Source organism: Sturnira hondurensis, unplaced genomic scaffold (genome assembly GCF_014824575.4).
Source record: "Sturnira hondurensis isolate 20B ecotype Veracruz unplaced genomic scaffold, ASM1482457v3 Scaffold0009719, whole genome shotgun sequence".
Taxonomy (NCBI): Eukaryota; Metazoa; Chordata; class Mammalia; order Chiroptera; family Phyllostomidae; genus Sturnira; species Sturnira hondurensis.
In genome coordinates, this window is record NW_028082350.1 from 15,311,084 (window position 1) to 15,337,683 (window position 26,600).

At 44.8% G+C, this 26,600-nt stretch overlaps 1 protein-coding gene across 1 annotated transcript in view; it reads right to left on the minus strand.

The window, feature by feature from the left end:
- Window positions 1-1,122: 1,122 nt before the first annotated feature.
- Window positions 1,123-26,600, minus strand: part of SGCG (sarcoglycan gamma) — a 30,613-nt gene continuing 5,135 nt past the window's right edge. Inside the window, exons 3-8 of the mRNA XM_037057638.1 lie at window positions 24,796-24,897; window positions 18,533-18,620; window positions 14,596-14,715; window positions 12,102-12,174; window positions 4,289-4,412; window positions 1,123-1,890 (exon numbers count right to left, since the gene is read on the minus strand). Coding sequence (XP_036913533.1) covers window positions 1,717-1,890; window positions 4,289-4,412; window positions 12,102-12,174; window positions 14,596-14,715; window positions 18,533-18,620; window positions 24,796-24,897 — 681 coding nt within the window. The 3' untranslated portion in view covers window positions 1,123-1,716. The remainder of the gene's footprint in view (window positions 1,891-4,288; window positions 4,413-12,101; window positions 12,175-14,595; window positions 14,716-18,532; window positions 18,621-24,795; window positions 24,898-26,600) is intronic.

A 26,600-nucleotide genomic window follows, 5' to 3' on the forward strand; every position in this document is an offset into this window, starting at 1 on the left:
TTTTTTTTTTTTCTAATGCGAACTGTGAGAACCAAGCTAATGTGTGAATGTTCCACGGTGATCCCGCGCTATGTCAGCTGGGCTTCAGGTTCTTTCTTTTGCACAAACATGGAACCACACAGTGAATACGATCCAAAAAATGGCAACACTAGGTACTATGGCAATAGGAACGTCATAGAAAGTAGACATTAATTTAAATCAAGACTTAAACAGAAATGAATAAACAATTTATAATTTAACAGAACCCACCCCCTGTGAAACTTTGGAAAAGCAGATTGGAGTTGAATTTGCTCTTAACTGCTTAGGAAGCTCCGTGGTTTTATTTTGCAATTTCAAGTCTTCACACACACTTGCGATTTAAAGTCAGATTGTTACAAGTGGGTTACCCATTGCTCAGCGAACACCACCCTGCAAAACAGCATTGGGAATGAGCTCACTTTTCTATTTCCAGTTTTGAGACTAGAAGATGAATTGGAACTTGGGATTATAGTTGCACGTCCCGTAACTGGAAAGCTGCCATGCTGTTGATGCCCCACACCTTGTACTGCTGGGGGAGTCTAGCCACGACAGCTGGTCAAACGCAAAACAAACCCAAACCCACCAGGCCTCCGGAGGAAGGGCGTGTGGAAGACGAGAAGCTACACGTGGCCAACTGGTTTTCATAGGTGATGCAGCAACTCACACAGCCAGTCGGCACTAAATATATTTTCAGAGGGTCCGATTCCATGAAGTCACACCCAGTCGTGTACCTGTTGTGCAGAGGTAAGTCCACGGGACTGGCAGCCACGAGCCCCACCACCTGGCTGTTGGACCTCCACCAGCGACAAAGGCCATTAGGACTTTGGTTTCTTCGCTGAAGGAGTGTCATCCCATCTGCATAGTTACCCTGTTGACGGGGGTCTGCGATGGAATGAAACGACATACCCAAGTCTCCCCAAGGGACAGCAGCGGTTCAGGTGCAGGGTCACCATTTAATTTCCAGTAGAAACTGCGTGGCCCTGTGACTTGCTCTGCCTGAACCATTCTTTTCCATCACTGGTAACTTGGGCGAAAAATCGTACCTCCCTCAAAGAGTTGTGAGGCTTAAAGAAAGTAAGACACTCAAACTGTGAAGTTGGTGACAAATAGAAGTTGGTTTTTATTGCTCATTGATGATACAGAAAGCATGTTTAATTTTGTGCAGTTTACTCCTGTGACTACATATTGAACATCAGAGCAACCTTGAAGTCGCTTTCAAACTGAAGAAGGACTTTCCTGTGAACTGAGACACAACTTTGCAATAAAATGAAGAGGGAACTGGCAGGCTTGAGTGATGGAAGCACCTTGCAGAACTCGGGGCCTTTTAGTGCTGACCAACGCCACTTCTACGGGGCATCAGACAGCACACGGGAACATCACAGATAAATCCCACACAGCCGTTCAGGACTCTTGGTAGATTGACGTGCACGAGAAAGGAAAAGGAAATTCACGTAGTTCTGACGACACTCACTCTGGAGAAACAAACAGTCCATTGGCGTGGCTTTGACTTTCACATCTAACACCCGCACACCAGTCGTCTGAACACCTTCGTGGGCACGCTTTTCTTTCTAAGCCCCTTTTGGAAGGGTGTCCTCTCCTGCCACCCGCCCGCTCCTCTTTCCAGGGTCTCACGTCCCTTGAGGTCAGTGTTTCAGGTTCGCCGAGACAAAGCAGAGCTCCACGGAAGACGTGGCTGGTTCAGAGACAGACGTGGCTGTTTTCGTGGCACGTGGTGTCTGCGGCAGCCACAGACAGGTAAAGCTTCCCATCTGGACACACGCAGATTTCGTAGAGTCCCTGTGAGCTGCCAGCAGGCCCCGGAGTCCCCTGAGCCAACTTGGGTAAACACAGAGTTTCAGCGTCAAGCACGAGCTGTTTGGGAGACAACGAGAGGTTACGTGCTGAGGGAGGAACACACAGGATAGATATAAAACCCTCTTCCCGACACGCTCTGAACAAGCTCGTTTTCTCTCTGCAGAGAAAACGAGGAAGCACCTGGTTTGAGTTGTTGTATCATCTGAATTCTTCAACGCCCGTTTCTATTTTACATTCAGGCTGGGTGTTCCTAATTCCTCCCCCAGCCTGGAGGGGGCCATCTTTGTTTTGCCCGTGTGCTGGCTGAGCTAGGGAAACGCATGGTGCTGCCTCCCCACCGTGCCTTCCGGAACGAGCTGGTGGAAGAAGCATAGAGTTCTCGGCCGCTTTGCGTTTATCACGTTGACTTTGTTAAATCATGTTCTCTTTCCCATTAGGACTGATTCCAAGCCACAGAACTAGATTCTTCTAAGTAGTTTTTTACCTGCAAGTGTTGGAATTTCTCCTAATTTTATTTTCCCATGAAAGGCAAATAAATACATCCTATTCGCCATCAACCATTTCCCCAGATTTTAAAATAATGAAACTGCTGCCTTCCATTAGCTGGGGAAAAGCAGGGCACAGACAGGCAAACGCCAACTGAAATGAAAGGAAAGCGGCTGAGTTGTGTTCCGGCCACAGTGCAGTTCGGCTGAAACGCAAGCAGCCAGCCATGGGCGGAGATTCGGAAGCTTCTCCATAACCGAAGGCAGCAGGAGTTGCCGTGGACACAATGTTCTTCCTCACCCACAAGCGGGCCTCCCCACTCTTTCGCGGGGCTCCATCCACGAACCCCAGTGCCGGAATGAACTGCCGGCTGCAGGCTGCCCTCCCGCCCCAGACACAGGCTGACTGCTGCTGGTGGGAGCAGGGGCTGCAGCAGCGTAGGGACACGGCAGGCAGAGCTCTCCCCTTGCACTCTGCGGCTCATGGGTGCTGCTTTGAAAAGCAGAGCCTGTACACGTCACCGCCCCATGCTGTGGGTCCCCTGGATGCTGCTGGCCTTTGCCTGCATGCTCTTGTTTTTCTCTCACTTGTCTGCTGCGCTCTCCTTTCTTATGAATAATTGCCCATCTTTTTTCTAGTTGTTTTTTTTTTACCGGGCAAGCTCTAGTTGCTGGTAGTTCACACACTGCTTCCCTGCTCATTCTCTTATACTTTTGTGGGACAGGACTTTGGGGGAGGCCAGAGGTGGTCCCAGTCCTCTAAACAGGCCCAGGAATGAGGGACAGGAACTTCAGTTCTGGGTCAGGGGGAGCTGCTTATGACGTGATGCCTAAATCACGGAGGAGAGAATGTTCTGTGATTTTAAAATGGTCAGTATATGTTTTTTCAGGTTTTAAGTATGCAGTGACGTTGTGATCTAGTGGTAAGATTCCAGAATTCCTGATTTCCGCGTTTGCATTTATCTGCTCCGGGCATCACGGCTCCTTTGGTGGAAGCTCGCAGAAGCCTTGCCGATGACCTTTACCCACTCCCAGGCCTCTGCACTCAGGAGCTGCCTCACACGGCCTCTGCTTGCTGCCTCAGCTCCACTTCCTCTTAATGTTAAATTCTTCATGTTAAATTTAGCGTAATGTCAAAACATCACCCCTGTTCCCATACGGGTGTCTCATAGACCTGTGACATAGTGAAGCATGGTGTCCCCTGAACTCGGAAAGGTGGTCTGTGCATTGATCGAGTGCTAGAACATTCCAGGCTGAGTAGCATGCGCTCTGCAGCCTCGCCCGACTGTAGCTGGTATCAGTGTTGCGCTGTCTCGGGACGGGAAGTTGCAGATTTTATCCTCACTGTGGTTGACTTCTGAAGATCTTGTTTTCACCCAAAGCCCAGTGCTCTGAGCAGTGACAGATAATGGCTGTCACTTCCAGGTCCCTCCTCCCCGGGATGGCTGCATGGAGACAAGCCCAACCTCTGTGGAAATGGCAGTGTTCTCAGTCCCTGCAACCGCTGTAGGTCCAGGGTGTTTTTCCAAAGCAGAAAGTAACAGGAGACTGGACAGCTCAAACACCAGCCTAAGAAAGCTGTCTGGGTCCAGTTCTGTGCTGGAGTGTCCAGCCTTGTGGCGCATCTGGGCCACACTGGAAGGTGAAGAGTTGTCTTGGGCCACACATTAAATATACTGCAACACGTAATCACACACAAAAAATCTCATCACGTTTTAAATAGTTTACAATTTTGTGTTGGGTGCATTCATAGCCATCCTCAGGTGGCCCATGGGCCTCTGGTGGACACCCCCAAACACAGAATTATTTTAACCTTTCTTGGACCTTCGTTCAACGCCCAATGAGCGTTTAGCTTTGTTTCACATGTTCTACTCCTAAGCTCTTCCTGCGGTTTCTTTGCAAACAACCACCAGTTTAACCTGCCGGCCCCTCCCAGACACACGCAACGCAAGGACATCGCCTGGACTCACCCGACCGTCACCGCTGTGAAGAATGACGTCCATCTGAGAAAGGGCCTGGAGGCTCCCGGCCCGAGCGCGGATGTGAACACCCTGCGGGGCGTCCATGCTCAGGCTTCGCGTGGGGGACTCTAATCTGAAACGAGGGCACAAGACCAGGGAGAGACGGCATCACAGAGAGCCACCCAGGCACCCCTCCGCGAAGAGCCTCGCCCAGAGAAGACCCTGAATGAGGTACACTGTACCGTCACATCACTCCCGAGTGTGACTATAGTGTGCACTGTTCGTGGGCGAGGCTAGAAATCAGCTTTCTATCAGTGAGACTGCAGGCAATTAGTACCCCCTAAAAGCATACCCCTGTGCAGAAGGTTCAGACGCTGGGTGGGACGCGCTGGTGGGCCGAACCAGAGAGACATGCCCTTGGCGAAAAACTTTGTGGAGCATTTTTCTTAGTTGAAGCACAGACTTGTTTGGGGAAAAGACAAATCGATGGGTAGCACATGCATTTGCTTCATAAACTAGAATATGCGTTTGGCCTTTAGGTTTTGTTTGTGTTTATTTATTTATTTTATTAATTTAAGGAGAGGACAGGGCAGGTGCAAAGATTTCTTTTGGTAAACTACTGAACTGATGGTGTTAATATGTGGGATGGAGATTGGGCTCAGCTGGCTTTGTTTTCGTAAACTTGAAAAGAATCTTGTTATGACGGAGTCAAACGTGATACAGAAGTTCTAGGAATATATGGGCCAGGAAATGTGCCTCTGCCTGGAAAACACTGAATGCCCACCAGATGGCGCCATGGGATCACTTGAAAGATTTTTCAGTTGCTCCAACCCAACCCCGCCCAGAAGTTTGGAAGGCCGATGGGCTGAAAAGTTTCAAGACAAGGAAAGGAAGAACAGGGTAGAAAAAGAGTTGTATCCTCCTGAAGGGTAAGTTCAGCGTGCAGGTGGGTAGGAGAGAGAAAAAGGAATGATTGAGAGAAATACCCTGATCAGGAATTTGCTTTTGAGTGGACTGAATATGTATTTGATAGAATTTCAAATCAGATGGCCGCCTCCTGTAACTGGCAAGTTTTTTTGTCTACTGATACTGGTTATAGTAAACAAAGTTTCATTTTTTATGTTCATCTCAGTAAGTGAGCTTTGATATGCTACATGTTTTGAAATCTCAGTCTGACTTGAGAAAACTCAGAAACACTGATAGTGAGATTTCTTGGTCACATGACCTCGGGCTTTGGTTTGGGGGTAACATTGATATTTCCAGATGAGCTTGGTCTGGCTGGCAGCCCATTTGACGATTTTGACTTCTGCTGATTGCCTCCTTTTGTCTTGCCCGGATTGATCGGAGGGAGGAGGGGAAGAGGAAGGCAGGAGGAAGGCAGGGAAGAAGCCATGGGCCAAGGTCTGCTCTGTTTCAGGCAAACCATTTGTGAACTTGGAGCCCCTGGTGAAAGTGGGTCCGTTTCAAAGACTGGATAACCACAAAATGGCCTCCACAGGGCCAATGACTCATCTTTAACCTTATCATAATATGATGCTTCCAGAAGAGCAAATCTCCTCCCCTTTGCTGTCATTTCTAGCCTTGAAGATAAAGCACTTCAGTCTAGGTCAGCTCGAGACTCACGTCACCAAAAAGCCTGCGACTAGAATGCTCTGAAGTATGCATTTCTACAAGCACGTTGGAGAGGAGTCGGAGAGAAAGTAATTTAATTTTTTCTTTCTGCTGTGTTTTAGTTTGCTTGTTAGACATCACCCCTTTTCTTCAAATATGTGCATATATAAATATTTACCATTGACATATAAAGAGCAAAAAGTTTTGAACACTCACAGAAATCTATGGAAATAAATAAACAAATGAGCTGTGTCTGTGTATATGTACATATAGACACAAAATTCATGTTAAAAAAGTACAATTAAGATACTTGGTTGCTAAAGCAGGTGAGTTTTAAGTGGTATTCCTTTCAAAATGAAGAGAGGGTTCATTAATTCTCCAAAGTTTTGCACATACTCACTTATTATAGATGGCATACAATATTATGTTAATCTCCGGTGTACAGTATAGTGATCCGATGTTTCCATCGTCAGAGGTGCCCACCACACTGTGTGTGCAACCATCTGTCATCACACAAAGTCATCACACTGTCACCGACCGTATTCCCTGTCACTTTTCATGCCCATCTCCGGACCCCTCCCTCTGGCAACGGTCCTTTTGTTCTTTGTCTCTGTGAGTCTGTCCTTGTTTTGTTTTGCTGGTTTTTTTTTAAACGTAATACATTTCCATAAAATAAAACTCTCTCTTTTTAAATTACACTTGGCATTCAAAATTATTTTGTATTAGTTTCAGGTGCACAGCGTAGCGGTTAGACAGTCATCCACTTTTCCGAGTGACCCCCGGTATTTCCAGCGTCCACCGGGCGCCGTCCACAGGTATCACAATATTCCTGGCTGCATCCCCCACCCCGGACTTCACATCCCCCTGGCTGTTCTGGGACCACCAGTCTGTGTTTCTTAGTCCCTTCGGCTTTCCCACCCAGGCCCCCGACACACCAACCCTCCGGCACCCATCAGTCTTTCTCTGTGTCTGTTCTATTTCTAGTCTGTTTGTTTTGTTCACTGGATTCCACGTGTGAGTAAAATCACATGGCATTTGTCTTCCTCTGTCTGACTTGTTTCGGTGAGCATACGCCCCCCAGGTCCACCCGTGCTGGCACAACGGGGAGGATTGCCTGCTTTTCACGGCCAAGTGGTGCCCCTCTGGGTACACGCACTCAGCCTTCCCATCCACGTGTCTGTTGACGGACACGCGGGCTGCTTCCATATCTTGGTGATTGTAAATAACGCTGTAGCGAACAGAGGGGCGCACATATTCTTTTGAATTGGTGTTTTTGCCTTCTTTGAGTATGTACATAGACCCAGAAGTGGACTCTCTGGGTCATAAGGCAGCTCCATTTTTAATCTGGGGGGGTAACTCCATGCTGCTTTCCACAGTGGCCCCACCAGTCTGCATTCCCGCCCACAGGGCACGAGGGGTCCCCTTTCTCCACATCTTTCCCAGCACTTGTTGCTTGTGGACTTTTGATGACGGCCATTCTGACAGGTGTGGGCTGGTAAAGCCGCAGCGGCAGAGGCGGAGCTTTCGATGAGTCACCTGAGCGCAGGCCCCGTCGCTGGTCAGCTGGAAAAGGTAAAAGTCGACCCAGACCTCGTGCCTCACGCCTCGGGCAGCAATAAACTCTAAGTGGATCGAGGACCTAAGTGTGGAAGGTGCAGCCATAACAGGAAACCTGGCTGCCCAAGTGCTCCCCCTGCAGGAAAGTCTTTGAACTCACGGCTTAAAATCTAGATGCAATAAAAACTGCTCAAGTTGAGTGTACAAACATTACAATCAATGAAACAGTGAAAAAGGTTAATATTCATAATGTATAGTATATTAACCCCTACACATTTATTTTTTTAAGTAATTAAAGAGGAAAAGGAGACGAGTCAATTCACAGAAGAAGCAACTTTTTTACCTCATCTTTGTAGTCAAGTTCCTTTCCTGTGTGAAGATTCTATTCATACCCGTTTTAAAGTCTTTCCCCCACTACCTAGAGTTTTAGGGGTTGACTTGTCGTGGTCGCTAATTTTTGGCAATGGCAGTTCGATTCTTGATCCCTTTATCTTTTCTTCTTTCTTTGATAAGCTCATCTTCAGCAAAAACTGTTTTCCATAAGTGTTTTTGTGTCACGGATAATAGAGTAATGTCTTTAATGCAATTCCCTTTCTTTTTATTGTCCTGCAGGATTAATACACTTGGTGCAGTTTTTAATGTTAATTCTCCAGCATGGAACTTCTTTACAATGACGTCGTATAGACAGTCCTCCTACCATGGCCAGTGCTGGCTTGTAATTTGTGATTTCTTCTAAGTTTTCAACCTGTGACCCAGGGTAATAATCTTTCCTGCCACTTCCTTGGGCTAGTGTGCAAATTGTTTGAAATACTTGTTCCGGGGGGTGGGGGCAGGATTTGTGAGTCATACATCTCCAGGGACCCTCAGTCCCACATGTCATGCACACTAGGCCAGAGCCTGGGCCCTTGGCCCCCACGATCTACTGTGGTCCCAGACTCTGTTCTACAGGACCCCAATTTCTTTGTCAGCATCTTGGCTTAGCTCCCATTCTGCTCTGCCCACACACTTGCTCTTTATTACTGGAACCTGGAAATCAGCTTTTCTTGGTTTCTGCTTGAGCAATATTTATAAACTTTGGATAAGTAAACCAGGGTTTATAAGTGTTTCAAATAGAAAATGTTTCCATGTCTGCTCATTCTACTTATTCAGTGAATACACACATACACGCTACTGACTACATGCTAGGCGTTGTTCCCAGCAGTTTACAAATAATAAGTCATTATTCTTATCCTTTTATCTTCACATGAGGACATTTTTTCATCGGTTTTTTAGAAAGGGAGGAAGGGAGGGAGGAAGAGAGAGAAATGTCAATGTGAGTGAAAAGCATCGTTTGGTTGCCTCTCATACATGGCCAGATTGGGGATCGAACCCACAACCCAGATATGTGCCCTAACCAGGAATCAAATTGGCACCCTTTTGGTCATGGGATAATGAATGCTCCAACCAACTGAGCCACACTGTCCAGGGCCAAATAATGACATGTAATCAGCATCACATCCCTACTGGGTTGCAGAGAATTTCTAGTTTACCGTACCATAGTCACTTCTGCTGATTCCTTAAACTTCGGTTTAAAATGCTCTCTTCCCCATCATATCACGTCAGTCACCCAGGGAAGGTTTTATGCTGTGTGTCCCGTGCCTTGGCTGTAATGTACTCGCATCATACAAGAATGGCATTGTTGTAACGTGTTTGTGTGATCAGGGACCATGCCTTTTGTCCCCATAGAACTAGCATCCATCATGGATTCGGGCACATAGATTCTAGTGTAAGTACAAGGTAATTGTCTCTCTTCTTAAAGAAGATAATTAATCATCCTCCTTCTATGACTACCATTTCAGCAAATATCAAAACTGACATTGTGGCATTTAAACGTGTATTTCAGAGAGACATACATAAAGGCCTCATGATCATAATCTTACAAAATCTGCATTCAGTGTTTTCATAGGTCAGGTAGGGCATTCTAGAATCATTTTTACCTTACTCAGGCCAAGAATAGGAACGCTACCGGGCCCGGCAATGAAAAGTGAGAGCCCGTTTGTGGTGAGAATCTGTGGCAGGGAATGTAACTGCCACACGATAAATCAGTGGAGTTGGGAGGTAGATGAAAGAAGAGGTCTCTCCAGGTCCACTCGGTGGTGGGGAGAGTGCGCAGTGTGCGTGGGTTCACAGGCAGGGCTGGATTTAAGTTAGAAGTTGTCCACATTGTTATCACTGGCCGCAGAGCAGGCTACTGTCTGGAGCTCAGTTTTCTCGTATAAAATGAAGGTAAAGTTGATCACTTTTAAGGTCGAGCGGATGGTTAGAGGAGGTTATGACAGCACAGTAGTCCCTGGCAATTGAGTGCATTCAGTACATGTTCATGCTTCCACCCACACCGCATTCCTCACGCAATTCCTTGCAATTTCATTGTTTTCTCACTCATTCTGGTTGTAAAGCTGGGGGTTTGTAACCCTCCCTTATTATTACCTTTTAGGAAAAAAGAGAATACTCTTTTGCCATATCTTTTTCAGCAAGGACCTGCTGTATAAGTTAGTAGAATTTCTGTTGTGGTGGGACAACATAAGGTGAACTGTTTAATTTTGAGATTTATATATTTTAATTGGAGCACTTAAGCCATTTATATTTGAAGTGATTATTGATCGATTTTTAAAAATATATTTATTGCCATTTTATTTTTAAAATATTTTCTTCTATTTTTTTTTCCTTTTTTTCCCCTTCTTTTTGAAGCAAACCCTTTAACATTTGTTGAAATACTGGTTTGGTGGTAAGAAACTCCTACAGCTTTTTTTGGTCTGAGAAGCTCTTTATTTCCCCTTCATTTTAAATGTTAGCTTTACTGGGTAAAGTAGCCTTGATTGTAGGTCCTCATTTCCCATCGCCTCGAGTATTTCATGCCACTGCCTTCTGGCCTGACACAGTTCTCCTGAGTAATCAGAGGGCAGTCTATTTGGTGCTCCCTTGTAGGTAACTACCTGCTTTTCTCTTGTGGCTTTTGAAATTCTGTCCTTGTCTTCAAGCTTTGCCATTTTAATTATGATGTGTCTTGATGTGGGCTCCTTTGGGTCGATCTTGTTTGGGACTCTGCACTTTCTGGACTTCTGTGTCTTTTTCCTTCACAAGGTGAGGGACCTTCATGGTCATTCTTTCTTCAAATAGGTCGTTGGTCCCTTGCTCACTTTCTTCTCCTTCTGGTCTCTTCATGATGCAGATTTGTCACACCTCATTTGTCCTGAAGGTCGCTTAAACTCTCTCCATGGCTTTTTAATTCTCTTTTCTTTTTGCTGCTCTTCTTGGTTTTTATTCCTACTCTTCTTTTTTCCCTACTTTGTCTTCCAAATTGCTGATTCAATCTTCTGCTTCATAAGACCTACCATTTATTTCTTTCAGTGTATTATTTACTTCAGATATTGCATTGTTAATTTTTTAATATTTTATTTATTTTTTAGAGAGAGGAGAAAGAAGAGAGGAAGAGAGAGAGAAACATTGAAGTGTACAAGAAACAGTGGTTGCTTCTTGCATGCCCAAAACCAGGGACCTGGCCCATAACCCAGGCATGTGACCTGACTGGGAATCAAACCAGTAACCTTTCTGTTTGCAGATTAGCACTCAGCCTGCTGAGCCACACCATCCAGGGCACATTCTTTATTTCTAACTGACCCTTTTTAATGGGTTGTCTGTCTTTTTCATGCTGCTGAGCATACTGACGATCATTACTTTAAACTCTATATCTGGTAAACTGCTTGCCTCCACTTCACTTAGCTCTTCTGGAGATTCTCTTGTTCTTCTGTTTGAGGCCCATTTTTTTCTCTCCCCATTGTGCCTGCCTCTTTGTGTTTGTTTCCATGTATTGGGTAGGTCTGCAAAGACTCTGGTGCAGTCCTATGTCAGACGCTGCCTGTGACTGGCCCAGGACAACCTGTTTGGAGTTATCCGTGATCCACAGCTTGTAGCTCCCCCTGCTGGGCCTTGGGTGTGTGCTGAACGAATCAAGTTACACACCTGGGCCGGCTTTTACCAGCACCAGGCCTGGGGGAGGATCAGCTACAGTTTCAAAGCTCCCATCTGCAGGCTTCCTGTTAGGCCCAATCACTGGAAGTGCCTCCGGCTGTCCTCCCCAGCAGGGCTTAAGCTCCGAGGGGTGAGGCTAAGGGATTCCTGCAGGGGGGGGGCATTGCCTCCCCCAGGCTGGTGCTGCATGGAGAGCAGTGCTCTGCCCAAGAGAGGCGGCCTCTGCAGTGTGGGGAGTGATGAAGCGCAGGGGTCCTGGTGGCTGACCCTTCAGCTCTCTCCCCAGAGCCACCATCCTCTGCGGGAGCCCCGGGTAAGTGGCTCATAACAAACTGTGTGATGGGTGGATTAGAGAGGAATAACCCGAAGGCAGCGATAGGCTACAGGCAAGCGCAGGGCCTGAACTAAAGGAGGCGGCAGGGAGAGTGGAGGCCTGGGGCCCAGAGACAGTAAGAGTGGAGAACTGGAACTTTCTGCCACCTTTGCATTGCAGTAAGTAATGACCCGTTACATGCAGAGAGTCATGAGAATAGAGGCAACTAATGGAATAAAAAGCAATCTGGTAACAACAGCTAAAATATTATTCTAGCACCTATGCTGGTATCTGTGATATGAGAGTATGTTTATATTCGAACAAAATTTTTACCTTAGCTCCTTGAACGGGTTGGCCGTTACGAGGGGTGTCTCTGCTGAATGTTCAAAAAGAGCCCCTTCAGGCCCTAAACAAAAAAACAAAGAGGCACCAAAGTGACGTTCATGACACCAAACAGAGAACGTTTAGACCACATACTACAGCATGAGTAGGTTCTGATCCTCGTGGCTGAATCGGTGCCGATGTTTGAGTTGCAGAGCAAAGAATAGGCATGGTTGCTCTCTTGCTTTTCCAGGGACACCAGTCTCAGTGGGTTCCTATAAAAATATGACCTTAAAGCAATTTAAAATATGCAGGTTGATTTTAGATCTAGAAAGCACTATTAGCCCTCAAATGAAAAAGAAGTAATTTCAGTTGAAAACTGCATAAGTCTCTATCTTTCGGGTAATAGTGATTTGAGTCATTCTCTAGATTTTGTAAGTAAAATCTGCATCATGTGATGTGTTTCTTAAACCACATCAGGAAATTATAGGAAAAAATGAAAAAATTTTCACTTCTGGAAATATATCCTAACAATTCCGAAACACCAATCTGAAAAAATATATATCCATAGCAGCATTATTTACAATCACCAAGATTGGAAGCAGCCCAAGTGCCCACCAGTAGATGAGTGGACAAAAAAGCTGTGGTCCATTCACACCGTGGAATACTACTCAGCCGTAAAGAAGGAATCATTACCCTTTGCCACAGCATGGATGGACCTGGAGAGCATTATGCTAAGTGAAATAAGCCAGTCAGAGAAAAACAACACCATATGATCTTTCCTATATGTGGAATCTAATGAACAAAATAAACTGATGAACAGAAACAGAGGCGTGTTTGCACGGAACGGCCCAACAGCTGTCAGGCAGGAGGGGGAAAGGGGACTGGGTAAAAGAAGGGGAAGGGATCAGCCAAAGAACATACATGTAGAACCCATGGACACAGACAGCAGTGTGGTGACGGCCAGAGGGAAGAGGGTAGGGGCTGGGTGGAGGAGGGCAAAGCGGGGAAGAACGGGGACATCTGTAATAGTGTCAACAATAAAAATAAGGTTTAAACAAGAAAAGAAAATGTTTTAAATATTGTAAACTGACTTTGCAATCTCTGGGAGCTGGCCCCTTCCCAGCTGCTCCTCCGAATCTCAGAGTCGTCTGTAAACTCGGGGTGAATGGAGCTAGTGTTTGCCTCTGTGGGTCTCCTCGTCTTACGGAAGCTCAGCAAGTGCATTTGGAACATTTTCTGGATATTTTTCAAAATAAAGTTTCTTCTTTTCAGTCCTAAAAATGAGTCCTGTCAGAGGCCCATCTTATCTTTATCTCAAAGAAAGAAATGCTTTCTGTAAAAATGTAGGGAATCCAAGTACCTGACACAGTGGGAATAAAAGAGACTTGGAAGAAGGTTCTTTCGCAAAAGTCACGTGGGAAACAGATGCTCTAATATTGCCCAGATAGGGGAGGAATTCATGATGAGCCTTTGTCTGCACCAGTTGGAGGGACACAAAGGGGAACAATGTGGACGAAGAAAAGATTTGAGCAGGATGCCACTCTTCTGGGACAGCACCAAAGAATTCCCAAAGAAATGTCATGCAGACAAGTCAACAGCCCTGGCGGGTGACTCAGTTGTTTGGAGTGTCATCCTGAGCACTGAGAGGCCGTGGGTTCAATCCCAGTCAGGTCACATGGCTAGGCTGCGGGTTCTGTCCCCGGTCAGGGTGTGCACGGGGGACAACTGAGGGCATCTCTCTCTCTCATTGATGTTTCCCTCTCTCCCTTCCCCCCTCTCTCTGAAATCAGTAAGCATGACCTTGGGCGAGGATAAAAAGAAAAGAAAAAAGAAAGTCAACAAATTCACACTACTTTTTCTTATCTGCCTCAGAGATTGCAGAGTAAATGCACTGACAGTACCGTTTGCTTTTGCAGAGGTGTACTCCACGGGGTGTGGTTTCCTCAAGAGGGATCGGAGATGTATATGGGATATTGTCGAGCCTTAAAAAAGATGAAAATCGTACTATTTGTGACAACATGGATGAGGCCTGAGTGCATGATGCTGAGTGAAAAGAGTCAGACAGAGAAAGACACATACATTATGATCTCATTTATATGCAGAATCAAAACCAAAACAAAACGAAACGAAACAACCGAAGTCATAGACACAGAGGACAGCTTGGTGGTTCAGCAGGTGAGGGGCGGAGGGTGGACAGGGTGGGCGAAGGGAATCGAAAGGCCCAAAACTCCAGCTGTAAACTGAAGAAGCCACGGGATGTGATCCGCACCAGAGTTCTGCAGTTGGGATACTGTATCGTCTATTGGAAAGCTGCTCTTCGGTGAATTTGAAAAGCTCTTTACCGCAAGAACAACCTTGGAAGTGTGTGTGCCGGTGGCTGCTAACTGGGACTTACTGTGGCGATCACCGCATGATTGGTACAAATGTGGCGTCATGGTGCCAAAATGAACCTAATGTTAGATGTCGATCACATCGCAATGAAATGAGAAGAGCTGCCACATACCCGTTACTCGAAGTCTGTCCGTGCCGACCAGAACTTGGCTTTCGTCCACAGTGAACAGCGGCTTCCCTTCTTTGGAATTGATCTGAAACTGTGGACTCTGGACTTCTACCATTTGGGGACCTGAGGGATCAATTAAAACAGGTTATTATAAAGTGTTCACTACACGCAGTGTACAGTCTGTTTTTACACGTTCCACGACACCCTCACTAGCAAGTTACGAAGTACTTAGAATTTGCTACCAATAAGTTTTTTTTAAGTTATGATTAAAATTTTAAGTTCTAAGTCTAAATCTATGATATTACTTAATTTATGTCAAACCTGTGCTGATCTATATCAAATATATATGTATGTATGCCTAAGTTATTTAAAAGTTCACTATTTCAGGTTTCCGAAACTTGCCAACGATTATTTAATCCCGCCACACATCACTTAAATCTGCATTCTTTGGAGGCCAACCAAAGGAGGCCTTCGTATTCTGAAATGCGAGACTTACAAAAGGCTCGCTTGAATGGCTATCGTCACCCCAGAAAGTGGCTCCCACTACGGTTATTTCTTCCCCCCCTGTGCTCAGGAGAGGTCTTCCCCTCTTATCCCACGCAGAAACCAGGCCTCGCTGTGGAAGAACACCCCCAGTCCCCGCCCTCACTGAGGCCTTTTGTCTCCTTCGCTCCTTCCTTCTTTCTCTTTCAGTGACACAAACACCATTTTCTCCTGCGAGCTTCATTCCTTCCCATGTGTGTTGGGCCCGCTGCCTCCCTCACGTTACTGAATCCAGCAACTGTGTGATGGGTGCTTCAGCCGGCCGGGTGCTGGGGATGCTGGTACCCGGGGGTGCCGGTGCCTTCCTGGTGTGACAGGGACCCTGCACTCGTCATGTCGTGTTTTGTAATGTCTCTCTGCGCATCCAACCCTCCAGCTCTGGTGGCATCACGGACTAACTCTCTAGAGCACAGCTTTACGCCTTTGCTTAAGGAGCCTCAAGGGTTCCCTGCTTTTTCTGTTTGTCAGCTCTAGAGTCTCACCTAGAAAAGAAACTTCACCGAGAAAATGGATCCCTTACGGTTCGCGTGTGCAAGCCCCTCCCTGGGCGCCTCACGGTGCCCCTGAACGCTGGCGGGCCCCTGCCAGAAATTAAACAACAGCTTTTCAATTCATACACGAGTCCATTTGGGACATGCTCTCCAGTGTGTTCTTACATTGCGTTATTAATTTGTACCCCAAAGCCCTTCAGTGACCCTCATTTAAGTGTGTGTTTGTGCCTCACTTATAAAGTGAAACTCATTTTTTCCTGTTTTATCTTCTTTCTCTCTTTTTTAAAAAAGGTTTTATTTATTTATTTTAGACAGGAGGAGGGAGGGAGAAAGAGAGGGAGAGAAACATCAATGTGTGGTTGCCTCTCACTCGCCCCCTCCTGGGGACCTGGCCTGCAACCCAGGCATGTGCCCTGACTGGGAATGGAACTAGCGACCTTTTGGCTCGTGGGCTGGCCCTCGGTTCACTGAGCCACACCAGCCAGGGCTGTCTTCTCCTGCCTTTCTTTCTTTGCTAGTTGCCTGTGTTTTTGCTCTTCCAAGCTGTCTCGCAGACATAGTTACCCAGGGACTCAGTGCCCTCATTTACCTCTTCCAGGTCACTGACACACCTTACATATAAACACTGATTTCCATTCCCGGATGAGTGTAAAATTATCTGAGATTAAAATTAAGAGGGAAGACGGTGGAAGTAATTTACCAGTAAGATTTCAAAGAGTTCTGCTCATTGGAATTCATGTAACAATTTTGAAAGGTTTACTGAGGATTTCTGTTAAATCATTTGTTAAGAATATAAAAGGAGTTTTTTACTTTTGGAACTTCCTAAGAAATAATGACATATTCTTTATGTATTATTAATTACTTGGCAGCGTAGAGAAACTAACAACAAATGTTTGTTGAATAAATGACAAAAAAGGGCAAAAATCCCTCAAACTTTTAAAAGCTACAGTCATTTAAAGAATTTTAAGAAATAACTGTACTATATAATTAATCGAGAACAGATGATTGGATTTAGACAAGTTTCAGGCTGAGGAGTGCTGGATAAATTCCAGTTTTCTCTAGATCCACTGAGAATTTCACTGGGCTCAGTGGTCAAGCAAACTTGCAAGTAAACTAGAGATACAATGAATTATTTAGAATAAGTTATAAAGATTAAGACAATATAAAATGTGGAGTTCTTGCATTAGTTTAATAATAAGGAATCATCAGGTTCATGTATGGCTGTAGTTTCCAAGGCAACATTATTCTGTTTTGTAAAAACAGCCCCTAAAAAGGAGAGACACTGATTTTTTTTTTCTGCTTCCAGTTGCAAGCAGGCATTGTGAGGGCTGTGTTCCAAAGACCTGGGGTCCTGCAGAGTGAAGACTTAATTGCCAGGTCATAGCAAAATACCTGAAGTTCATTGTCAGGGCTGTGGTGGTCCATGAAGAGAAGGTGGAAGGTGCGTACAGGACCCTAAACAGAATCCGCAGCGTGGATGGACTCACTGAGGACTTGGAGTGAAGCCCACACTAGGAGAAGCCTGGCCACCCACGACCGAGGGAAAACTATGACACTTGCAGGAGGAGGGTCTGCAGCGCGTAAATGACCCACAAGATCAGCTTTTTGATGCAAAAGAATCAGGCAGGTCCCCAGGCCTCCGAGGCCTGCGGAGGGAGAGTAGGCACAGGGGAAAATCCCTCTCCGGCTGAGTTTTGACCTCTTTCCTTCCTGCCCCTCCATTTTCTCTTACCATGTCTTGCAAGAGACCCACTCTCTCTCACACACACACAAAATTTTAAAAAGTAAATAAATGAAAGAGAGACATTGAAAGTTACAGTTCGTGTTGGCAGCATACCTCTCATTTCTTTTCCTGTAATCAAAACTGCCATCCAATTCTCAGATTCGGCAGAACTGTGGAATGTTGATAGTGTAGAGAATGTACACACACTCCTCTCACCAGCTGGTTTGCTCTTTTGTTCTTTCTTTTTTTTTTATTATTGATTTTAGAGATAGAGAGGAACAGAGGGAGGGAGAGAGGAGATGGGGAAAGAGACATCAACTTGTTCCACTTATTCTCGCGTTCATTGGATGATTCTTGTACTTGCCCTGACTAGGGACCAACCTGCAACCTTGGCAAATGGGGACAACATTCTGATCCACTGAGTCACCCCAGCCAAGGCTGTTCTTTGCTCTAATCCTTTTTCTCAGTGCACAAAATTTCATGTGACTTCACTACCATGTTCCCTGATCTTAGCCGATTGGATGGGTGTACATAGCTCACCCAGGGGCATTCAGCTGAAGATTAGTTACACCACTTAGAATACTTCATTGTGAATTTAGAATTCATGACCTTGAAGACCGAGTTAGTTGGTGTTGAGAACTGCAGCCAGTCAGATGGGGAACCAAAGAGGTCCCGGGGCTCCTGTAGAGCTGGAGCAGATGGGGCCATGACACCCAAGGGAAGGGCGTGGCATGTGACTTTAGAAAGGAAGGGTACAAGGCAGAGAGGGGGAAGGGACAAGTAGGGGGACAGAGGGAGGGAGGGAGAGAGGGAGAACTTTTGGATCTCAGCCCCTGGTCCGTTCTCCTGAGGACAACTACTGTGGTTACTCTCCTCTGGTCCCTGAGATCCTTTCGCATCCCACAGTAACCATTATGTTTCTTGCAGTACCTTGCACGGTCCTCTATTTCTGGGAATCAAAATAACTTTCATTAAAATACGTCAGACTATCCCCCGGGATGCTGATTGCTCTCCGGTCCACACAGCATGATCATTTTTAAATCCACTCATTGATTGTTCATGAATAACTTTGAATTCTGTAGAAGAGACAAAGACTCATCCACCAAGCTCACACTGTTCAGGGACCAGCCACCAGCAAGGCACAGTGACGAAGCACAAGGCACGGTGACGAAGCCCGACTCACCCACTGTGACTCTGCCCGTGACGTCCGTGTCAGAGCTGCGTGCATTGACCGTCACGTTGTGAGTGGACTGCAGCAGCAGAGAGGAGTCCTGGAAAGGATTCATGAGATTAGCCAAGCGCACACTACTTAAAATTATTATATCCTTATGTTGGTATAGAATTTAAGATTTATGTAAACTAACTTCTCCATAGTCACCAGTCCTGTGATCCTAACAATTGCTTTTATACAATTATTTTAAAACCCTGAATTATGTTAAGGGGTAAATGTATACACTTTTTCATAAAATATAATAATCTTATGCCTGTGTACACCAGTTACAATGTGCCAAATCAATTCTCAAGGTGAAGGTCAAAACCAGTCAAGTTTTAATGTGTTTTTTTTTTTACTTTCAAGAATTAACATTTTATTTCTTATTATTTATACATAGGACATGATATGTATATATATATATTTTTTAAATTAATTAATTTTTAGATAGTGGGAAGGGAGGAAGAAAGAGAGGGAAAGAAACATCAATACATCAACGTGTGGTTGCCCCTCATATATCCCCCACTGGGGACCTGGCCTGCAACCTGGCATGTGCCCTGGGAATCGAACCGGTGACCCTCTGATTCACAGCCCACGCTCTATCCACTGAGCTACACCAGCCAGGAACATGATATATTTAAAAAGATGAATCGGAGAATGTTTAGCTCTTCTATAATAAATACCATGTTACTTTTAAAATGCAAAATCTTCTCACCATTGCGAAAGAGGTTTTAAAATGTCTTGGTTGCCTTTTTTTTTAGCTTTTTGTTGGAAGATAAAGAGGCTTTATACGCACGTTAGTACTTTCTGCAGTATCAGTTTCAAATGGCAGGTTTTGTTTAACCGAAGATTGCTTGCTTTCATAAAAACAGTTTCTCCCAAAGGAGTGTGGTGATTTGGCTGTTGGGTCCAAGTGGGTTGATGGTTCACTGGGAGGAAACCAAATATCTTCCAAAGTTGTGAAGAATAACGGGATTTTTCAGAAGTAAAGAAGTTGTAGGAGTGCTTTGCAACTCGATCCAGCAGGTCCGAAATTCTCCCCCTTGCTTTGCACAAGCAGATGGATTTACCAGCCTCTTGCCTTTCATCCAATGATGTGACCTTCCTACTTGCTTTTGCACTGTTACAAAATGACTAGCAGGACAATGAGTTAAAAATTTGCCCACGGTCTCAGCATCCACCTCCCGCTTCATCCTCCACATTTGAAGCAGGTGCCACTGCTTCTAACACGCAGATGACGAGATTGAGGTCCAAGAGATCAAATTAGAGCTCGCTCAAAGTCACGGCCACCAACCGACAGCTCTGTGACGGCACCCCATCTTTGGATGCCAACCCTGTGCTCTTTCCTGCCCTCCTCGAGAATGGGGGCATCTCAGGCTGGAGTGGCGGAGTCCCCCCACTAGGCCTCCACAAAGTCCACTCTTCTGGGCTGGGCTGTCCCATCCAAGGGGCGCGCTCATGCCGTTTCCTTCTCCCGCCATTCTGCCAGGGGGGAGGCGACATCTCACTGTGGATTTACCACCCATTGCTCTGAAGATGGGCGACATCCATCATCTGTGCGTCTGTCTATGGGGTCTCTGTCCTCTCTGGGGACGTGTCTAGTCAGGTCTTCTGCCTGCTTTTTAATTGGGTTGTTTGTTTTTCTGGTAGTGTCAGAGTTCTTTATAACTTTCAGGTATGAACGCTTATTGCACACATCACTGGTGAGTACGTTCCCCCATGCAGTGGGTGGTCTTTTCATTTTGTTGATGATGGTTTCCATTGCTGTGCAAAACCTTTTTCATTTGTTGTAGTTCCAATTTTTTCTCTTTTCTTTTGTTTCCCTTGCCCAGGTAGATAGAGCAGGAAAAAATATTGCTAAAAAATGTCCAAGGTTTTCACTCCGACTTTCTTTTCATTAGTTTTAGTACAGGGTATCTTTTTAAAAAATTCTTTTACTCTTAACCTATTTGTGTCTTCATAGTGAAGGTAGGCTTTTGTAGGTGGCATATAGTTAGTCTTGTTTTTTCATTCAGTACAATAATCTCTGACTTTCAGCTGGAGCGTTTAGAACGCTTATATTTGATGTGATATTATGGATGTGGCTCAGTTCAAATCTACCAACTTGTCCTTTGTTTTCTTTCTATTCCATCTGCTCTGTGTCCTTTACTGGCTTCCTTTTGGATTGAGAGAGGCTTAACCTGGTCTCTGTGATTTCTGCCCTGAATTATTTTTTGTTTTTTTAAATATATTTAATTAATTATGCTATGACAGCTGTCCCATTTTTTCTCCCCTTTATTCCCCTCTGCCCTGCACCACCCCACCATGAGCACCCCCCACACCGTAGTTCATGTCCATGGGTAGTACATATAAGTTCTTTGACTTCTCCATTTCCTATTCTTAACCTCCCTCTATCTATTTTGTACCTTCCAATTATGCTTCTTATTCCCTGTACCTTTTCCTCCCTACTTCCTCCCCCTGCCCACTGATAACCCTCCATGTGATGTCCATTTCTGTGAATCTGTTCCTGTTCTAGTTGATTGCTTAGTTCTTTTTTACCTTTGTTTATTTTTGATAGGTTCAGTTAGTTATAGTCATGAGTTGGTTGTCATTTTACTATTCATATTTTTTATCATCTTCCTTTTCTTAGATACGTCCCTTTAGCATTTCATATAATAAGGGCTTGGTGATAATGAACTCCTTTAACCCAACCTTATCTGGGAAGCGTTTTATCTGCCCTTCCATTCTGAATGAGAGCTTTGCTGGATGGAGTCATCTTGAATGAAGGTCCTTGCCTGTCATGACTTTGAATACTTCTTTCCAGCCCCTTCTTGCCTGTAAGATTTCTTTTGAAATATCAGCTGATAGTCTTGTGGGAACCTCTTAGTAGGTAACTGTCTCCTTTTCTCTTGCTGCTTTTAAGACTCTCTCCTTTCATCTTGGTTGATGTAACTATGACGTGCCTTGGGATGTTACTTCTTGGGTCCACCTTCTTTGGGACTCTCGAGCTTCCTGGACTTCCTGGAAGTCTATTTCCTTTGCCAGATTGGGAAAGTTCTCTTTCATTATTTGGTCAAATGAGTTTTCAATTTCTTGCTCTTTCTCTTCTCCTTTTGGAGAAGAACCCCTATGATTCAGATGGTGGAACATTTACAGTTGTGCTGCAGGTCCCTAAGCCTCTCCTCATTTTTTTGAATTCTTGTTTCTTCATTCTATTCTGGTTGAACGTTTATTTCTTCTCTCTGCTCCAAATCATTGATTTGAGTCCCAATTTCCTTCCCTTCCATGTATATTTTTCTTTACTTACTTTGCATAGACTTCCTTTTTTGGTCTATTTTGTGATGATACTCAACCAGTTCTGTGAGCATCCTGATTACCAGTGTTTTGAGTCCACATTGGATAGGTTGGCTATCTCTTCATAGCTTAGTTCTATTTTTGGAGCTTTGATCTGTTCTTTCATTTGGGCCATGTTTTTTTTTTTTTGTCTTGACAAGTCTGTTACATTGTAAGAGGTGGAGCCTTAAGTATTCACCAGGGCGGGGCAACCTATGTCACTGCATTGTGGTGCTGTGTGTGGGGGGGGAGGGGTCCCAGAAGGAACAGGGCTGCTTGCTCAGCTCTCTTCTTCTGCCCTGTATTATTGTACCTACTTCAATTTTATAATTTATTCTTTTAATGAAAGCCACTCAAAACCAGCTTTATCTCCTTGAGATTCCTAAGCATGCTTTTTCAATCCTTTCCAGATCGATGATTTTTACTCAGGTGGAAGTTAATTTTCTTTATTGTAATGTTTTAGGTAATCATTTTTTTTAGATGCAGTGGACCATACATGGTGTGAAGTTTCAGTCTCGGACTCCGCATGTGGATGTAATTTAAGTTTTGCACTTGCCCAGCCTGTCTGAAGTTGTAGCATGCTTTCTGCCCAGACCCCAGATCTGTCACAGTGGCTCAGGGCTCTGTCTTTAGCGATATCCAGGTCTTGGCCTGGCACCTCTGTGGGTCGCTCCCCACAGACACGCAGCTTTGTGCCCGCCTGTAGTTGCAGATACTTTCTACCATGCGTTGCTGTCTCGCGCAGTAGGTCTCAGGGGCATCCCAGTCTCACTGATGCCATTTCAGCCTCTCTTCCTCTGGGAGCTTTGACTGAGCTGTCCCTGCCTCTTCAGGGTTGTGAACTTGAAAGATAATCATTTCAAGTAAAGCTTTACCTCTGTGTTTCTGTTTCCCTTCATGTTGGACCAATATATTTTGAAATACAATCTGTTTGATCAGATATACTTGCTGTGTGTTTGAGCCAGGTGAATGGGTTTAAATCATAAACTCCAAGCTCACCTGGACAACACCTCATGCAAGAATTTTGCAGGGTTAACTGAGTCATCACAAGCACCTTGTGGAATTATATCTATGATAAAAAAGTTTTCTCAGCTCAATGGTGCAAATAAATGGATTTTTCAAGTTCACAAGCTAATTTCTGTAACTGTATTAAAAGTTGCTCCCTAGACCCATCTTCGAAAATGAAGCATAAAAACGACATCAGTGCACATGAAAATTACACGGCATGATTCAGTTCTGCCAATCCAGTTGTTGAAAGTCATATTAGATACAATATACTTTGAGCTCTGTTATCACATAATAGCATTCCAAACGTTTGTGTGATTTTATGTATTGATTGGCATGTATCGTTAATGCATCATCGTGAGACTTTAATTTGTGATGACCTCAAATAATTTACACAATTTGGCCCCTGCTTTTTAAAAAGTATACTGTAGATGAAAGAGTCTAAAAAGGTATAGCTAAAAGTATTACAAATTCCAGGATATTAAATATTAAATCTAATCACTTGATACCAGTCCCTGGGCTATTTCACCAGTCTTACCTTTTAAAAAGATAAGGGGATCGGCCAGCATAACTCTGGGGGAAGGGAGGAAGGGCTAACTTCTAGTATTCAAAGGTTTTGCCCACACCTGGTTTCTGTTTTTATGAAAGCTGGCACTAATTCTGCATGCCCCCTGTGACAGGGCTGTTGATGCACCCACACACCACGGGGACAGATGTGAGTGTAACCTCTGAATAAACCCAGAGGATCGGCCCACCGGGCAGTAGCCTGCCACCTCACAGGGCCGTGGCAGCTGGGAGAGCCGCGCGCGGTTGGCAGTGGGGTTTGGGGAGGGCTGTGACGTCTAGGGCAGCAGCGTGCTTCCTCTCTCTTACAAGACCACTTGTTCCTTGGTGGTCAGCCTTCTGTTCCCTTCCTAATGGCTCTGAAACAGCTGCTACGGCGTCTGCATGTTAGGCTTGCTGACCTCTCCTTTTGTTTCTAGATAGGTGGGAGAAAAATGAAGAGTGTACTCTTCATACAAAAGTTTAACATTTCCTGTAGCTAATGCCACCTAAGCAGGGATTTAGCAAAATATTTCTCTCTACCACAAAGCCCAGAGTACCACATGAGGAAAAACAGAACATATTGCAAAAATTGTTTGACTGTATTTTGTGCTGGGCTACACTTGTTATAAATTTCACAGAGGTAAATGAATACAATACTGAGACCGATTTATTTTTAAAGTCACACAATTATTTAATAGCGATATTTAATGTCTTAATGGAGAATCCTAAAGGACTGCAATCTGGATGGTTAGTATAATTACTATAGAACATACCACCATGACACCAATTTTGTTCTGTTTTTCAGATAATCTTAAATGCCTTAAAAGAAGTGTATTTAAATTACTTGCACTGATGGAAAGAAGTTTATTGTCTTTGATAAAAGTTTTAATAACCAAAACTTTTCTTTATTATGATCTAAATTACTGAGGCTACCAAATTCAAATTTGAAGCACTTGAAAAGGAAACCTTTTTTTTTGATGACTTTATTTATTTATTTTTAGAGAGAGCGGAAGGGAAGGAGAAAGAGAGGGAGAGAAAGGCCAATGTGTGGTTGCCTCTAGCACACCCCATACTGGAGGTATGGCCTGCAACCCAGGCATGTGCCCTGACTGGGAATTGAACCGGCAACTGTGGTTCGCAGGCCAGTGCTCAATCCACTGAGCCACACCAGCCAGGGCAAAGGGAGCCTTTTTAGAATGTAATATCAGAAAAAAGTTGCACAGCCTCAGAGCCAAGCCTTTTATAAACAGTGGAGCATGACTATGTGTCCACGTGGACATTTGAGAACTCTCTTCTGAAACATACTGAATTTTTAAGCTTAACCATTGTTTTCATACCGTACAAGTGCTTGGAATGTTTCCTCATTGTCTTACCACTCTGGAGCGTATTTCTTTGGCATACAACGGGAATAAGAATTCGGATTCCCCATCCAGGTAAAGCCCGTTCTCTGTCACACGCAAGTGGCCCATCCCTGTCTGTGAGAAAGAGGAGACCACTGAGGTTTTGTTACAGCTTTCGTTTTCCTTTCATTTAGCATCAGCTTCACTAACACGTGCATTTCCATCCATTTTCTATCAGCTCTTTTCTGTATTTCTCCCAAAGGATCAGAGAATAAGAGACACCAGAGAAAGGTTGACGAGAGAACTAATCTGAACTCAGATAAAACTGAGCCTTAAACAGCCTTTATGTGGTTGGGATGGTTCATCCTTGACTCAGTTTCCAAAGAATGTTAAACTAAGATACTTTAAATTTAGACTTAAAATGGAGGTTGTAGGGAACAGCCCTGCCTGGTTTCAGGAGCTGAACCCCCCCCCCCCCCCACGGCTAAGGCTGAGTGAGCGACCTTCGACCTTCAGACCTTGAGCCACGAAGGAGACAAAGCTCACCTCCCTGGCAGGAGTGTGCTTCTGCTTCATCCATCTCTGGCCCCCAGTGCTTGGTCGGTTAGTCAATGACGGGTAAGACCTCTCGGAGGGACGGGCAACCTAAGCCAGACACGATCACTTGGGAGACTCTCAAGGAAGGACTTGGGGGGCTGCAGCAAAGAGGGGGTGATGGACCCTCGCCCCCGGGCTTTGACAAAGCCTGAGTCCTCAGTCTGAGAGAAGTCTCTGGGAATTCCTTGGCTATCTGCCTCCTCTGCCTGACTTAAGCCTGAAACAATGGCAGAGGGTGGTGGAGCCCTGTGCTGGAAAGGGCAGGGTCCCCGGGTGATTAGCCTCAGATCTTTCTATGTGAAAATCCTGTGAAACCTGCTTTGCTAAAAATGCTCTTAGTTAAATGGTAAAGGCCCAAGCAGAAAATGAGTTTGTTTTCCCAAAGTTTTTAGCCTTTTAGCTATAGACCCTGACTTAGAAGAAGCCCTAATGGTTCTTTGTACACTATCTACTGTTTATTGCCTGACAATGATTAATAAGTTGTACCCAAACTCCTATGCAAAAAACCCAGTAAAAGCCTGTCTAGGCAGGGTGTGCAGCGCTCTCCCCTAGGGAGAGTGGCCTGCACCTTCCTCTCCACAGGATGCAGGACTCCCTGCGACTTCGTCTTGATTAGCCACCCGCTGCAGGCCAGTGCGCCCGTCGGGAGGTGATGTGCAAACACGCAAACCGTAGGTTGTGTTACCTTCCTAAAGGAAGGCCATCCAATGGGCCTAACAGTATTGCGAAGCTATAAAAATATTGTCATAAATTTTAAAGAAGAAATCACAGCTTAAATACATTTATGTATACCATTTATATGTAATTTGTTGTTATAATTCATAATATATTATATACTTGTATTAAATATTTTAATGCAATTATATTAGATATATTACATTTATTAACACACATCTCAACTTACATTTGGATTGGATTGGCGGTTTGCCTCTTTGAATATGTGAAAATATACTTATTCATTATGTCAACAAAAGAAATAATATGCATACTGACTGTAGAATTATGGCAGGAAAGAAAGACAGGCACAGCCAGTGAGGGACCCTGAGTGACGGAAGGCACCACAGACCGAATGCTACAACCGCAGCTCCTGGGAGGGGCCGTGCCTGCACCCCACCTTTACCACGAGTGTGAGGAGCAGGTCACCCCACCTCGCTCTATGTCCACACCACCTCTTGTCTCACTGTAACGGTCTTACATTCCACGTGAAATAAATACTTTCAAAAGCACCCAAAATATTGTCA